Source organism: Epinephelus lanceolatus, chromosome 16 (assembly GCF_041903045.1).
Source record: "Epinephelus lanceolatus isolate andai-2023 chromosome 16, ASM4190304v1, whole genome shotgun sequence".
Classification (NCBI taxonomy): domain Eukaryota; kingdom Metazoa; phylum Chordata; class Actinopteri; order Perciformes; family Serranidae; genus Epinephelus; species Epinephelus lanceolatus.
The window spans coordinates 3,029,830-3,046,892 of record NC_135749.1 but is presented as its reverse complement, the minus strand read 5'-3'; the positions used below and the strand labels follow the sequence as shown (position 1 = coordinate 3,046,892).

Below are 17,063 nucleotides of genomic sequence, written 5' to 3'. Positions count from 1 at the left end.
GGAGGGAAACAGTTGAAGGGAGAGCAACGTGATAAATGAAGGTGCAGCTGAGCAAATAGACACAAGGAGGGAAAGATGGATAGATAGATAGATAGATAGATAGATGCTTCTGGGACTGGTGATTACTGTAAAGCAGGCTGGGATGAGAGGGCGCGATGAAAGTGCGGGATGAAGAGATCAACAAGGGGGAGGAAGGGGCTTAGAATGTCACACAGTCTGAATTTACATTGGAGGCCGTGACTTTGTGACACACACACACACACACACACACACACACACACACCACATCTCTCTCATTACACAGTAAGAGAAAAGGCATGACAGTTCAGTCAGCTGACCGCACATCTCTGCTGTGACACTCTGGCTACCATGAATTTTATTCCAGTAACGACACTGAAACTGTTCGACCGCGGGCTGAACTCATTCACTGTTTGCAAAGTGACCTTATCATATTTCCTGCCTTTCTCTTCATACTGTAAAACCTCACTGCTGTTATGCAAAAGCAGAATTCCTTGTCTGATGATACCAAACGGTCTGCAAACAATCTCTGAACAAATGTCCTGTTTGCTGTGTAGAGGGTCCTGACGAGTCTTTACATTTGGCAGGAAGTACAACATTAAAAATAATTAGACACACACAAAAATCATCATCAGTTTTGTGTAAATAAGGAATGCACGTGAATATAGCTTGTCATTATAAGAAATTACAACTATTGTGCTCTGTTATGTTCACAATATGTGGATGCCTTTGAAACACGTAAGTAAAACGTGACAAGAGATTAGAAATATATCACATTAGTTGGCATTTAGATTAGATTTCTTAAAAATGTGAATAAGTTATTTAAACTAGTCCATACTCATTGAGTACAGCATACCATACCATGACTTAGTCATACCAAAAATTAGAAAACATTGGTCCACAGGGGGAGCCACAGCGATCGGTCACATTTGAAGTGTTTTTCAAAAAATTCAAAATGGCGGAAAATCTATATAAGCGGAAGTTATGGGTTCTTGAGGCAAATGTGTTCCTCATGAGGAGAGGCATCTCTGTGCAAAGTTTCATGTCTCTATGACATACGGGGCATGAGATATGCCCATTCAAAGTTTGACATTTCAATGGGTTGCTATAGCGCCCCCCTTTGGCCAATTGATGTAATATTGCTTCATTCACATCCTCCCATGACCCTCTACCACTGTGCCAAATTTCACAAGGATTGACCAAGTCAGTGAGGAGAAAAACATGGAATAGACAGACACACAGAGTTTTCATCATTATATAGTAAGATCAATTTAATACATGTGATCTCCACATTTCTGTCACCCTGTTTCCACTTGATCCAGTCAGGAGAGAGAGAGAACTCCACAGATGTATGTTCTGTTTGAGTGGTGAAACTGTGAGACCCACTTTACTAACCAAACACTGAGCTATCAGTCAGTACGTCTACATGCACGCAGTAGTCAAGCTGAGCTCACAGCTCGGCTAATCAGTCAAGTCAGACTTCTCGTCTTGTCTGAGTATACAGAAGAAAAAATCAAATTTCTGACCAAGTACGTCTGACTGTGTCCTTTTTAATATAGTGTGTATTGAACTAGTTGCGGTTGACCCGAAGAGGAAGCTAACGACAAACGAAGATGGCGGAGCATGAATATGGTGTCCTCGTCTGTCCAGAAGCGCGTCTTCTGCTTCTCGGTCGCCATGGTGTTTGTTTGTTTGTTTTGCCGGGAGTTACTGAACTGCTGCTACGTCATTTCCTTCTTCTTCAGGGTGAAAGCCTGTGAAAGAAAAAGTGGTGCATGTGCAGAACGCAGAGTCTGACTCCAGTCGGACGAAGTGGATAAATGCAGCAATAGTTTGATTTTCAATTGAATTATCTGGCCGTGTTAGTCGAGCTACGGATAGTCCAATTTCAGTCAGACTAAGCTGTTTACATGAATTTAAAAGTCCTGTTTCAGTCGCACTAAGACAATAATTTGATTTTCTCAAGCTGCATGTAAACGTACTGAGTGATGGCTGTCTGAGTGTACAGGGATTTAACACTTAATATAACGCATACATCATCGCACCTTCTAAGTGTGCTGTTGCTGCTCCAGTGGAGACATGTCGCTGTCTCACCTGACACAGAGGTCTCTCTGATGAGGTAGGCAATGCACTTGTCTCTTACAGTATCTGACATCTGTGATCAGGGGCATCATGCAACCCCAAAATGTAAGGGGGCACAGTGGATTGGGTTCGTGAGCTATGCGCGTGCACAAATTTTTTTGGGGGATGCCCTCAAATCACTTGCTGCACAATGCCTTGAGGTTGGATAGGGCCCAAACTCAAAGCCGACCCCCCCGTCCAGACACACACATACACACCCACACCCACACACACACACACACACACACACACACCCACACACTTAACGTATCTACACTTTGCCATGTAAACAATTTTGTGTAAGGAGGAAAGGATTTTTTCTCAAACAAACCCTAGCAGCTAGGAAAATATTGCAAACATAGCTAAGCTTAATGTATTGCATAAAATATTTGGCTACACGCTAACGTTAATACACACAAACGTGAACCCAGGCCGGTTCCCACTACTGACAGCAAAACGTAACGTGATGTAGATAACGATAGCCAATGTTATTGGCAACGGCGTGCCAAGGCAATAAAAAAGGACACAATCATACACACTCACCCATCACCCATTGTTAGGCGGCCTAACGTTGAAACACAAATACACCAAAATAAATCCCGTCCCAAGTTTTTCTGATACTTCCATGGATACTCTCTAGGCTACTAGTAGCTGATTAGTCAGGCAAACGTTACAGTCCAGACATTATAGGCTAGCGTTAACCCTTAGGTTAGATCGCCGTCATCGCTGGTGATACCGGGGGGGGGGTCATACTCTTTCGCGTCTATTTCCGGAGCGGAAAATAAGAGCGACGTAATTCTTTTTTTAATGAAAGCAGGACACTTCAGCCTTTACATCAATCCCATCGGTGTGTTTATAGCTTACCCGGAAGCCTAGATGTCAAGCCGGTAAGATGGGCTGTCCAATGGGATACCCGGGTGAAGATGGTTGCTCTGTTGCCGTGTGTGATCACTACTAACAGGAAATCTCCCCTAAATCCTAATAAATAATGCGTAAATTACCATTTATTCATTTTATGCAAGTTACGGCCACTAAATGGGCCTGAGATGAAGGAGATTATTTAGAATACATTTCCCTCAATATGACCACTGATCATAGCTAGATGGTAAAATAATGAGTAAGGTAAAGTAAGTAAAATAAAATTGGTTGAAAAAAAAAAAATCATCCCTCAAATCTGAGGGGGCACGTGCCCCCTCGGTTTCTATTGAAGTGACGCGTCTGACTGTGATACATCCATTTCTAAAATATTCCTTTGACATTGACCCTTGAAATCAGAGTCATGGTGAGCATGAAACTAACTTTACCAAGAGTTCCAGTATGAGTAGAGGAGTAGTTATATCCTCCTCTACTCATGCATGGTCATGTCGCATCACGTAGGCAGAGCAAGGAGGGTTTTTCCGCCTGCTGCACTGACTCCATCTTTGCAGGGTGTGGCTTCACTGGCAGCTTCACCGTGTGTGTGTGTGTGTGTGTGTGTTGAGTTTTACCAGCTGTGATAACGCAGTTTGTTTGGAAGCGTACTCTATATTAACTGGTACTAACGTCATTAACTGGACTGTTTCAACTACATGATGCAATGATGTGATTTATTTATTCTAATGTGAAATGTAAAACACACACAGGGTTGCTCTGCTGTGTCGCAATGCCTCTGGTACAATGAGCCATTCATTTTCGGCCGTGGAGCTGCATGTAGCGAAGAAGAAATGGACCAGCCACGTAAAAGTAACGTAGAGCAGTGTGGTGCCTGGGTGGGCAAGTGCAGTTTCTGTGGTCAGTTGTAGCAGCTTCAGCTGATTATGATGGATGCACTCTGCTGCAGCACGTGTGTCATGCTGTGACCTGTCCCATGTATTTAGTCCCGCCCACAGGGGATGGAGTGGAGGAGTTTAGGCAACATGCATCCTTGCCTCGGGGCCTCCATTTTACAGCCATGTCAAGTAAACATAAGAGGCTCAGCTGCGTCATCTGTCCATTGTTTGTTACAGCCTACTGCTGTAATTAGGATCTCTGTCTGAGCACATTCACTTTTAATTCAGCTCACAACTTGACTTAATGTTACAAGAATGTTTAACACACACACACACACACACACACACTAAATACCTGTTGCCATTTCCATCTGACCAAAACAGATGAACTTCAAATAAATGTTTATTTAATTAAACCCAGCCTGTGAACATCAGTGAAATATGTTACCATATAATTTGCTTATTAATAACATTGGCTTTATTTAATCTATATTAAGAGAGTCGCTGTGAGTTACATTTATGCTCAAGAAAAGCAGCGTAACTTTATTGTTTATAAAGCTGACACTGGGTGAGAGGCAGGGTTCACCCTGGACAGGTCACCAGACTATCACAGGGCTGACACATAGAGACAGACAACCATTCACGCCTACGGACAATATAGAGTCACCAATTAACCTGTATGTCTTTGGACTGTGGGTTCCTCACTCCTTGAGATGTATTTTAGGAATCACAAAATTCTCCAGGATGGAGCATTGAGATTGATATCCGGGTCACAAGCTGGAGGATCGTGGAGTCAAAGAGGCACAAAATTGGGATATGGGAAAGGCGTGGGGTGATACTGCAAAGCAGGAAACTGTTTTTGTCCATGAATTGATCACAATAACCACCTCATCCCCAAAATGATTGTAAATAACATTGAAAATAAAAATGGAATGTAGTGGTATTAAAATATATGAAACAATAATAGCGTAATCCAAAACACGTAGCAACAAATCATTGACAATTAAAAGTAAAACAGTGTTGACTTTCAGAGAATACACAGACCATGGTTTACTCTTGTTAGAGCTGCATCTGTGAGGAGGTTAAAGGAAAACTTTGACTTTGGTATTATGTGGAGTCAACTTGTGATATTAAAGACTCATCACATTGAAAATGTATTTGAAGATCTTTTTCGTTCCTTATTTTTAGATTCAAACTCAATCAAATGTATATTTCCTCAGCAGTCTCTAAGAGGAGCGAACTAGTGTTGATCTATGAACTGCAATATTTGATGCAGTTATTCAACTGTACAATATATGTTCAGTATACAACTTTATCATGCACATAATTAATATTTCTTATGTTTACTCTCTTGTTTCTTGTTTTATATATTGTAGTTAAATTTCACACTTACAGCCTCAGCACAGTGATGATAAATATTTTATTTTTAATATTTTAATATCTTAAATATTAGTGTTAAACACTGCAGCGTAATGTACGTTCTTTTTTATTTATTTATTTTCATTTCTATTTTATTTTATTGCTCCATATTTACATACTTCTATTTCATACTCTTGTTCTCACTTCTTATAATTCTCTATTCTCTACATGGAGCGGCTGTAACGAACACAGTTTCCCCTCAGGGATCAATAAAGCGTTTCTGATTCTGATAAACATTTTCATATTGGACACGTCCAGGAGCTCCAGGGGCTCCTCACCATGAACGTGTGATCAGAGCATGACTGCTGTTCCTTCCTGATGCTACAGATGGAATGTGCTGCTCCTCTTCCTCCTCCTTCCCCTCCTCCTCCTCCTCCTCCTCCTCCTCCTCGTCTTGACCCTGCAGGACATGCAGGCATATTCTCCTGCTCTATAGGAATGTACAGTATGTTAAATGACAGTTGGCTGAAAGCTGTAAGAGTGTTAAATGATGCAACAGTGAATAACAGGTTGTGAAAGTGCAGAGGAATGAAAACAATGCGACCGCTCTTATTTCTGTCGTCTCTCTGTCGTCAGATCGGACTGATGTCGGTGACGGTGTTTCCAGTGCGGCTGCTGCTGGTTTCCTTCTTCATGCTGCTGGCGTGGCCCTTTGCCTTCACAGCCTCCCTGGGACGCTCTGAGTTTGTCATGGAGCCGCAGTCGTGGTGGAGGAGGTGTGTGTGTGTGTGTGTGTGTGTGTGTGTGTGGTGAATATTTGTAGTGTGTAAACATATGGGATGACACAGAGATGTGTGAAAACTGCCTGTAAATAGCTTTATGATAAACAGAGCTAAACAAACAAGCCCTTTGATAAACAGTCTCATATCTGCTGAGTGTTTACTGGAGTTCAGTGAATATTATGTAGACGTCTGCTTTAGTGTCGTCATGATACTGGACTTTACACCTTTGATACAATACCTTGAAAAATATTGATTTTTGACCATTTTCAGTCCAGTTTTGAAGATGCTGTTTATAAAACAGACCTTTTGGCCAAAAACATCTTTGTCATGTTGAAATTGACTTTTTTAGATTAAAGTTACAGTAATGTGAAACCCTACACTTTAAAATACACACATGAACACATGCACAGAGGGAGAATAGTAAATGTTTAAATGGTGTTAAAGCGAAAAGCTGAAAGTGACCGTTGCGAGAGAAGAATTTGATCAGTCACATCCATCAGGAACAAAACTCTTCAACCCTTTGAAAACTGAAACGCAAATTGGCTTGATTTCTTTTACCTGGGAAGAAGGCAATAAGCAACGGAAAAAGAGACTCAAAAATTTAGCAAGGAAATAGTAAAAAGAGAAAATTGAAGTAAGGAAAATTAGGGAAAAAGAAGGAAAGTTAAAAACACACAAACAAGGAAATGACCAAGTGCTTAAAAATTCTGATAATTCTGTAACATAATTTCAAAATGTAAAAATAGTAACAATTACAAATATAGTTTTTTCTCTATTTTTTTAAAATAATTTTCTAAATTTTTAATTAATTAATTTGTTTCAATCTGCGGGACATTTTTTTATCAAGCTGCTCACTGCCTTATTTCCCATGTTTCTGAGAGAAATCGCACGAATTTGCTCAGGGCTCAACGCTCTAAAGACTTGTGAAAGGCGTCTGAAAGCAGCACAAGAAAAATGATGTCACTCCAGGTTTCAAAGGGTTAAAGAGCTAAATGCACATTCTGCATAAGAGTTTCTCCCATACCGACTCCAGTATTGGGAACACCTTGGGAATACCTCTGATACTGCTGAATATGCTGGATCAGGTTTTTTTTTTTTTTCTTAAAAATTAACCAGTTAGCAATTGCTTAATGAATGTCGGGCTATCAAAAGCAAAATTAACTGAAACTGACATCCCTAACTGTGATTATTTATCCATTTATTCTTGCTGAGAAAAGTTTTTGTTGTCGTCATTAGCCGTTAGCTGAAGCCAACTGAGCACAAGATACAGGATGCGATATAGCTGTTATTCCATTTTTACATGTTATTTTGCTTCTTGACACAGAAATGCTGAAACGCAAGCTCAGGTATTGGAATCAGTTTTGGGAAGGAAAACCGTATGGTCACATTTCTGCTTTGCATCATCAGTCTGTGTCCTTCATCAGGTTTATAGACCTGTGTCTGCGTGTGATCATGAGAGCCATGTGGTTCTGCGGAGGTTTCCATTGGATCAAGGTGAAAGGGGAGCGGGCGGCGCCCTCTGATATTCCCATCCTCACCGTGGCGCCACACTCCTCCTACTTTGATGCCATCCCAGTCACCATGACCATGTGCTCCATAGTCACCAAACTGGAGAGCAGGAGCATTCCCGTCTGGGGCAGTGAGTGACTCATGTTTTCATCATGACCTGTAGATTTACTCAAAGAAATAAAATATATGTTTCTGACAAACATCCTAAACCTGTCTCCTCACCATCGTCCTTCCAGCTCTGATCAGCTACATCAGGCCCGTGTTTGTGTTTCGCTCGGATCAGGACTCCAGAAGAAAAACTGTGGAGGAGATCAAGCGGAGAGCGCGGTCTGGAGGGGAGTGGCCTCAGGTAACATACATGATGTGGTCATACACACACACAGGCACACAGAGAAACACTGATGTGACATCAGCTCACACACACCACATGGGAACTGAGAGGTGATAGCGTAAATACTGTGAGTCACACACAGCTCGCACAGATCAGGGACAATTTAAAATAATGAGAAGAGCCAGATGCATCTGTGTGTGTGTGTGTGAGTGAGTGAGTGAGTGAGTGAGTGAGTGTGTGTTTGTGTGTGCGTTTCATAACGTGTATTTGTTTGTTCCAGATCATGATATTCCCAGAGGGGACGTGCACCAACAGGTCGGGGCTCATCTTGTTCAAGGCTGGTATGTGTTCAGTTCTCTTTCTGCTTTAGGCATCATGAAATCAGGTAAGCGGTGTGTGTGTGTGTGTATGTGTATGAACAACAGCTAGATCTTCTTCTCCAGAGACATACCGTTCTTGTGGATGAAAAATCAATCTTATTCTTTTACTGCAGCTGTAGAGACAGTGACACACTCTTCGTAGGGCCTCTTTCTTTTTCTATTAGTTTGCTTTTCTGTGCTTAGCTCTACGATGAAGCTAGCCCCCACATATTTGTGTTTAGGTCGGTCCGTCAATCGGTCATTTGGTCCACCACAGCAACTCATCTGAATATCTCAACATCAGCAGGTTAAAGTAAACATATCTGCTAAACATCAACATGTTAGCATTGTCAATGTTAGCACGCTGGTGTTAGTTTTTAAGGCAAGGCAAGGCAAGTTTATTTGTATAGCACAATTCAACACAAGGTAATTCAGAGTGCTTTACAGAGACATTAAAAGCAACAAGACACAATTTAAAACAATAAAAACAGTCGATTAAAAAGGGAAATAGAAATGGAGAATGATAGTGATAATAATAAAATACAGTAACATAAAATAAAAACAGGCTCAATACATTGAACAGTCAGGATAAGAAAAGAAGTAGAATAATAAAAAGCATAAATCAGCAGTGTGTAGTTAAAAAGTACGGGCAGTAGAATACAGCAGGTAAGTATTTAATCTAAGAGTACGCTTCAGTAAACAATAGTGTTTTTAGCCCTTATTTAAAGGAGCTGACAGTTTGAGCAGACCTCAGATTTACAGGAAGTTTGTTCCACAGGTGAGGAGCATAATAACTGAATGCTGCCTCACCTTGCTTGGTTCTTGTTCTTGGAACACACAACAAACCTGTTCCAGATGATCTAAGGGGTCTGGATGCTTCGTAGGGAACCAGTAGATCAAGCATGTATTTTGGTCCGAGACCATTTAGGGCTTTGTAGACCAGCAGTAAGATTTTAAAATCTATTCTTTGACTCACAGGAAGCCAGTGTAGCGATTTAATGACCGGTGTAATATGGTCCAGTTTCCTGGTGTTTGTAAGGACTCTGGCGGCAGCGTTCTGAATCAGCTGCAGCTGTCTGATTGATTTTTTGTTAAGGCCTGTCAATAAGCCATTGCAGTAATCCAACCTACTAAAAATGAATGCATGAATAAGTTTTTCCATGTCTTGTTTAGACAGAAAGCCCTTAATTCTAGATATATTTTTCAGGTGGTAATAGGCAGATTTAGTAATAAACTTTAAATGGCCGTTGAAGTTCAGGTCTGAGTCAATAATAACACCAAGATTTCTGGCTTGATTTGTAGCTGTCAATGACATAGAGCCAAGGTGGGCGCTGATCTTTGCCCTTTCATTTCTAGGGCCAAAAATTAACACCTCTGTCTTTTCTGGATTTAGCTGGAGAAAATTCTGGCACATCCAGTCATTGATTTGATGAATACAGTTACTCAAAGACAGTAAGGGACTGTAGTCGTGTGATGACACTGAGATATAGAGTTGTGTGTCGTCGGCATACGTATGATAGGAGATGTTGTGATGTTCCATAATCTGGGCTAGGGGTAGCATATAGATGTTGAATAGAAGTGGTCCAAGAATGGACCCTTGAGGAACCCCACATGTGATCGCTCAGATTCATGGTTACCAATTGACACAAAAAAGTCCCTATCTTGTAAGTAAGATTTGAATTAAATTAAAACCACTACACAACCTCACATAGCCGCTAGCAGGGTTGTGGACTTGTAGGATCTGTGCCAATAGAGTCGGCCAGGGACGTCTTTCTGTAGACCACAAGTGAGAGAGTTAAAGTATCTCAGGGTCTTGCTCATGAATGACGGTAGAATGAAGCGTGGGATGGATCAGCCGTTTGGTGCGGCTTCTGCAGTGAAGCAGGTGCTGCACTGGACCCGAAGGCAAAGCTATCGATTTACTGGTCCAGCTCTGTCCCAACCCTCACATAGGGTCATGAGCTCTGGGTAGTGAGATGCAGATACAAGCGTCTGAGTTTCGTCCGTGGGGTGTCTGGACTCAGCCGTAGAGAAGGGGCATCTGGAGGGAGCTCGGAGTAGAGCCGCTGCTCCTTCGTGTTGAAAGGGGTCAGTTGAAGTGGTTCAACATCTGATTTGGATCCTCCTGGGCGCCTCCTGTTAGACGTGTTTGGGGTACATCCCACTGGTAGGAGGCCCCGGGGCAGACCCAGAACACACTGGAGGGATTATATATCTCACCTGGCCTGGGAACACCTCGGGGTCCTACACGAGGAGCTGGGAAGCGTTGCTGAGGAGAGGGACATCTGGGGTGCTGCCCCCGCGATAAGTGGATGGAAATGGATGGAATAACCCCAAAGCAGTGTTTTTTAAACGTATTTACAGGTGGTGAGCAGAATAACATGAATACATTTCCATGTATTTTTAGGTTCGGAAACCAACGTCACCTTTGTCTCGTGTCAAACTTGTCAGTATAAAACATGTGCTACCTAAAGTCAAAATGAAGGGTGGTGTTCATCAGAGTCGCTGATACAGTCGTCCAAACCGCTGCTCAGAGCAGGATCAGGTTGTGAATTTTGGTGATTTCCATCCAAGGGTGTGTCTGTGTGTTACCAGAGCGACTGTGCGATCGCTTTGTTCAGTATTCATTTAATTCAGTGTGCCTGCAGTGTTGGTGCACAGCTGCCAGCTCCAGGTGTAGATGTCTGGGCAGGTTAACTCTGTTTTGGCTCAGGAGGTGTGGGTTCAGTGTCTTGCTCGGGGACACCTCAGCAGGACACACAACTGTTGCACCCATCTTTTCAGGGCTTGTTTTTCCGCTCACATCCCGTGCGTGTTATGCTGTCAGCCATTGTTCCCATCCTGCTCTGTCTAATCCCCTTTCTTCCAGTCTGTAATTCTGTCATTCCCAGTAAGCCCCGTTAGTCACACTCTGTCCTGGTTTGGCTGTGTGTGTGTCTGTGTGTGTGTGTTTGTGTAGCTTTATGTGTCTGCTGTGTGTTACCAGTCCTCTCTGGATATGTCTCCTCGAGTTATGTCTCTTCACTGGCTCCCAGCACAACACTGTGTGTGTGTGTGTGTGTGTGTGTGTGTGTGTGTGTGTGTGTGTGTGTGTGTGTTTTAATGTGCATGGTGCCACCTGTGTGTGACGTGCTCTGCAGATACCTTCAGTCCTTTTGTCATTTTTGAACAGACCTTTTAACAGAGCCGTCACATTATTATTTACAGGGTGTCGACACTGATGCTCCTTCATGTTCCTTCACTGTCTCGTGTGCAGCCAATATGTGGAGCCAATATTGTTCTATTCAAATGTCATCCATGTTTGATGATGAAGGTTTCTTGATGAATACGTCTGCTCTGAGTTCATATGTTAATATGTTCTATTTCCCATGCTGTCCTTTTACTTTACCTTCATATGTGTTGTGTTCCAGCAGTAGCCAGCCTCACCCTGCCTTAAGGACATATAAGTTAAACATATTTACACTCTGTCAGCTGTTGGAATAGATGTTGCATAAAAACTGGAATTTACTTTGTTGTGCACTTACCATTGCACAACAGTGTATTTCATCTTTAGGGAACGCTGAACAGATTATATCTAGAATACTTTTTATTTAGTGTGTTCCAGGGAAAATATTTAAACAATCTAAAAGAATTGTTTCCTTCAAAAAATCAGTTAATGCTGCACAAATGAGTCCTGCACCTGCTCATACCCATAAAGCTCAGCACCAGAACCGACCTGTTACTTGTCATAATGTCTAAGTCAAAGCCACACCCGTTAATAAAAGTCCAACACCTGTGATTAAACACACCCAGGCTCCAGTCCCTCACATTAAGCTGGGTTCTCCGTTCTTGAATTCCAAAGGAGACGTCTCTTTCACTGGATGGTGAAAACCTTCAACAAGGCCTGCCCTCCCGGCTAAGAATGTTCGTAGTGGACCAACAGTCCTCATCAGGGTCCATCAGTGGACTAGTCTCCTGCATGTTTCTGATATGAATGTAATGATGATATATTTCGGTGGTTTGAGTTGAAGGTACTCGTACTCGTCGTCCTCCACTTATCTGGGTCCGGGTCACGGGGGCAGCAGCCTCAGCAAAGAAGCCCAGACAGTCCTCTCCCCCGCCACTTTCATCAGCTCTTCCGAGGGAACCCCGAGGCGTTCCCAGGCCAGCCGGGCGATGTAGTCCCTCCAGCGTGTCCTGGGGCGGCCCGAAGTCTCCTCCCAGTTGGAAATGCCTGAAACACCTCCCAAGGGAGGCGTCCGGGAGGCATCCTTACTAGATTCCCGAACCACCTCACCTGGCTCCTCTCAATATGGAGGAGCAGCGGCTCTACTCCGAGTCCCTCCCAGATGTCCGAGCTCCTCACCCTATCTCTAAGGCTGAGCCCAGCCACCCTGTGGAGGAAACTCATCTTGTTCTTTGGGTCACTACCCACGGCTCGTGACCATAGGTGAGGGTTGGAACGTAGATCGACCGGTAAATCGAGAGCTTTGCTTTCTGGCTAAGCTCCCACTCTTTGGATTTCCTGCCCGACATGTTATTAACTAGCCTGTGGAATAACCGCAGGTACCAGCCCTGGAAATTAGGGGTCGTACACATGCTGCATCTTTAACTTCCTGGAGAACACAAGGTCGGGCGCTGGGTGCTACTCTTGTGCCTTTTCTGTGCCAGCTTTCAAGAGCAGAGCAGCAGGTTGGGTCTGTCACTAAGCAACCTTAACAAGCATCATACAGCCTGTTTACCTGAAACCCTGAGTGCAGAGCTGATCTTCTTCCAGGAGCTGTTTATAAGTGTGTCGGCCTGTCGTCTGTGTGACAGATGTAAAGCTCTGGGTAGCTTAGATGACGCTTGCGGCTTGACAAAAAACTACACGTGAATATGCAGTAGTTATCAACATCCAGAGTCCAGAACGTCCTGAGTTACTGTTGTTGGTCACAAACTAAAGACATGAGAGATCATTTTAGTTTTTACTGAATATTTGAAGCAAACTGTGAAACTACATCACTGATTGTGTTGACAGTAAAATGTTTTTTTACTAATGTGTCCTATCATCAAAAATATTGTTATCGCAAAAATGCCCTTTTAATGTTGTGATATTATTTAAGGGCCGTATCACCCACCCCTAGTTTTCACCTGTTGGGGGGCGCCTGTTGAGAATATAGACTGGCTTTCGCAGTCAGTGTAGCAGCTTCAGTTGATCATATTGGATGCGCATGACGTGTCATGGCGTGACTGTGCCTCATATATTTCAGCTGTTATTGTCATTAGTAATATTCTCATCCCATTTTATCTATTCAAAGCTCAAACAGAAGCTTGAATGGGGCTTTGTCCTGTAATAAATACTGTATGTAGCTTGCGTCAGCTCGTCTGTCATCAGCAGGACATTAAAGAATCTCAATAGAGGGCTTGTCTGTCGGGCTGCAGGTGATCCTGAGGCTGGGAGCTGTGTTTTTATTCAGTCAGTTAAACTCTGTAGAAACCAAAACAGTGTAGGACTTGGATCATTAGATTCAGCTAATAATATTTGCATGTAGTAATTGAATAAATGTTTTCTAAATCTCGTCTGGAGTCGTCTCACCACCTCCGTCCTCTCTTCTCTTTCCCAGGTGCTTTCATACCAGGACTCCCAGTGCAGCCAGTGGTGCTGCGCTACCCTAACAAACTGGTAAACACACTTTCCTTTAACCCATAACACACCTGCTCCATGCCTGTAACCTGAGACATAGTTCAAGTTTAAAGCCATATATATAAACCATGTTAACAAACCTACACATGGTGACACACGTCTGTGACGTAATGGCTTCTCTCCCTCACGTTAGTATGTGCTCCTCCTGTGCTGGATGACTTCATGTCCTACTGGGATGATATTTCATCCCCCTCTTTCTCTCACACACACATGCAGGTGTCATGTCTCTCTCTCGGCACCTCTGCTCACTCTCTCGTGAATTATGCAGTTCTTATTACCTGGTTTTTCTTGTCTCTTTCCCCGTAAAGCTTTTGTGTGCGTTTCTCTTTGTGCTGAGTTTAGTCACTGTGCTGACCTCAGTGACAACGTGGCAGTGCGAGGCAGTTACGTGAGGCAAAAGAAACCCTGAATAAGACTCCTTATTCCTGCGCCACCAGAAGTGTTTCCATTCCATCTGTTTCCATCTGTTCATGTAGCCGGAGAGAAACCTTCGCATCTGGAACTGGGAACACGCTGGAAACACCGGCCAACAGGAGCGCTGAATACGCATCACACAGAATACTGATTGTTAGTGAGCCAAATCAAAACATATTCAGCTCCCTGAATCTGCAGTGTGACTGTGCAACACCAACAAAGAAAGAAGCTGACAGAAGTCATGCACGGGCCTGTTGTAAATGTTATGTAATCTGCTGTGCGTTGTTTTATCGTTCTTAAGCTGTGTTCACACGTTGTTTGGCTCCTTCAGGCCTGATCACAGCAGAAAAAAATACCTTGCTTTAGGCAGTTTAGAGTTCTCTTCACTTTGCCCTTTTACAGGGGCAGAGGTAAAGGTGACAACATGTACTGACAGGTAACTGATGACGGTTTAGTCGTCCGGTGTCAAACACCCACAGTGGAAGGAGGCCTCAAAAGACTGGCTACAAATCCTGCTGCACTGAAGTGACTATAGCTGTTTATTTTTATGCCTCTGGCGCCAGTGATAGGCATGACCAGAGGCATTATGTTTTCAGGTTGTCCATCCATTTCTCGTGAGCACAATATCTCAAGAACGCCTCAATAAAATGTCTTCAAATTTGGCACAAACATCCACTTGGACTCAACGATGACCAGATTAGAAATTTGTGGTCATAGGTCAAAGGTCAAGGTCACCCTGACCCCGTCTGTCTTATTTTTCGTGAAGGCAGTATCTCAAGAGCACCTTGAGGAAAGTTCTTCAAATTTGGCACAAGCATCCTCTTAGACTTAAAGGTCTCCACACCGTCAGATTTTTTTCACACTGTACTTGTAACAGTACTTCTACACTGTGGAATTGCAAGTGTTTATTGGAATATCAAATGTTTTTTTTTTTGTTTTTTGTTTTTTTGACTCGCACAATTTTCAGTTCATACAGTGTAGTGCGTGCACTGTTGTCCTCTCCATCCTCTGCTGTCTGTCTGTCCCTCCGTCCGTCCCTCCATCCATCCATCCGTCTGTCCACTGTGACTTAAGAAAAGTGAATTCACACAGAAAGGTTTCACCTACAGTAAAATGAATGAGTTCTTCACCGTTTCAAGCAACATGATTTCTGACAGATATCACTGTGTAGTTGATCCGATGTTTTTGGGGCACTGTCTAAAGAGAACAGCAAATTCAATACCAAAAAGAAAGTACCAAAAAAGTTTTGCAGGTTGTCGAGTTAGTGAAAACTTCATAAACTTTGTGAAACGTTGTCTACAACAAATTCTTAATTATTTGCCCACTCTTGTAAATTTGGCAAACGTGATACATTAAGTTATTTCTTTACTAAGAATAAATAAAAACTAGTGAGTTGCAGTACGGGCTGTAGGCCTTAGAATTGACAGCCAATAAAACACTCTGCAGAGTATTTCTCCACAGAGTCCTGCAGGGCTCCATTTTTGAAAACATGCACCTGCTCACACCTGTAAAGCTCAGTACCAGAACTGACATGTTACCCGTCATTTTGTCTAAGTCAAAGCCGCAGTATGATACAGCTCAGCTCAGTACGCTTTTTGTTTTGTCTCCACAGTGAAAAGTTGTGGATGGTACCAACAGAAGCGTTCCTTAGCGTCCCCATGTTTGGTCCCCCCTCTGTTGGGGTACCTAGCACACAGATCTGGTACTAAAAGGTGGAGCTGTGAACACTGCAGTCTGATTGGTCAGTAGAGGACGGTCACTCTGCTCAGGGCTGAGTTGTGTCTGGTTTTGAGGCTCATGTAACCACTGTTCATACTGTGGAGAGTTTTATTAGTAAACTGTAACTATAAAATGAAAGGATGTTTTGCTGCCTCTCACAGCAGCTGGAGTCTGAGAAAAAATAACTTCATTCACTGGGCCGACTGCCGGCAACTTTTAAGGTGGAACGTTAACTTGTAATGTTACTCAATGCATGAGTTGATGACGTGAATCCATCAGCACACCTTAAATTTCACTGTGACAACTTTGACCATCACTTTAGTTTTTATATGACACACACTTTTAGTAATGACTTTAAAAATATAGATGAATTTGGAGCGGATTATGTGAAGGTCATATATTCTAATCCTCACTTCCTGTGGGCTACAGCAACACTAAACCCCTGAGCTTGCCTGAGAAGGACTAAATGCACAAAGCTGCTATTTTTAAATATCCCATGGAGAGAGACTCTCACTGCAGCCTGTTCTATTTTGTTGTGGAGACGGGGCTTTATCGTCCTCAGACCCAACCACCGTTGCAACTTTATTGCTCACTTTGCAGAACTCCCTCTTCACACATAAACGGCTTTATACAACATTTCCTCACATTTCCTTACTGAGACCTGTAAACTGACTTTGATGTGCAAAATCTGAGTTCCCCTTTAAACTGTCGAAAATTATATAATCATGTCATAAAGTCATGCCTGTAACACGTGTCAAACTGAGGTTTAAAGAGAGCACAGAGAAACTTCCCCCCCTCAGCAATCCAGTAAACAAAAGACATTCTTGGCTGTAGGGTGACTTCCAAGTAATGTAGAACTGCAGCAATGGAGGTACTGACTTAATTGTGTTTATTATTATATTTATTTATTTATTATTGTTTTATTATCAGTACACGTTAGTATGATGGTATTAAGGCATAAATATTATTCTCAGAACCCACAGACACACACAGCTGAGAAAACTAACAAGCAGCAGTTCTGGGAAGTGAGAGGAGTTA

At 42.7% G+C, this 17,063-nt stretch overlaps 1 protein-coding gene across 1 annotated transcript in view; it reads left to right on the top strand.

The window, feature by feature from the left end:
* lpcat1 (lysophosphatidylcholine acyltransferase 1) overlaps positions 1 to 17,063 on the top strand; it is a 36,848-nt gene that overhangs the window by 8,582 nt on the left and 11,203 nt on the right. Inside the window, exons 2-6 of the mRNA XM_033637407.2 lie at positions 5,883 to 6,022; positions 7,453 to 7,667; positions 7,774 to 7,886; positions 8,149 to 8,209; positions 13,813 to 13,871. Of these exons, the coding sequence (XP_033493298.1) occupies positions 5,883 to 6,022; positions 7,453 to 7,667; positions 7,774 to 7,886; positions 8,149 to 8,209; positions 13,813 to 13,871 (588 nt within the window). The remainder of the gene's footprint in view (positions 1 to 5,882; positions 6,023 to 7,452; positions 7,668 to 7,773; positions 7,887 to 8,148; positions 8,210 to 13,812; positions 13,872 to 17,063) is intronic.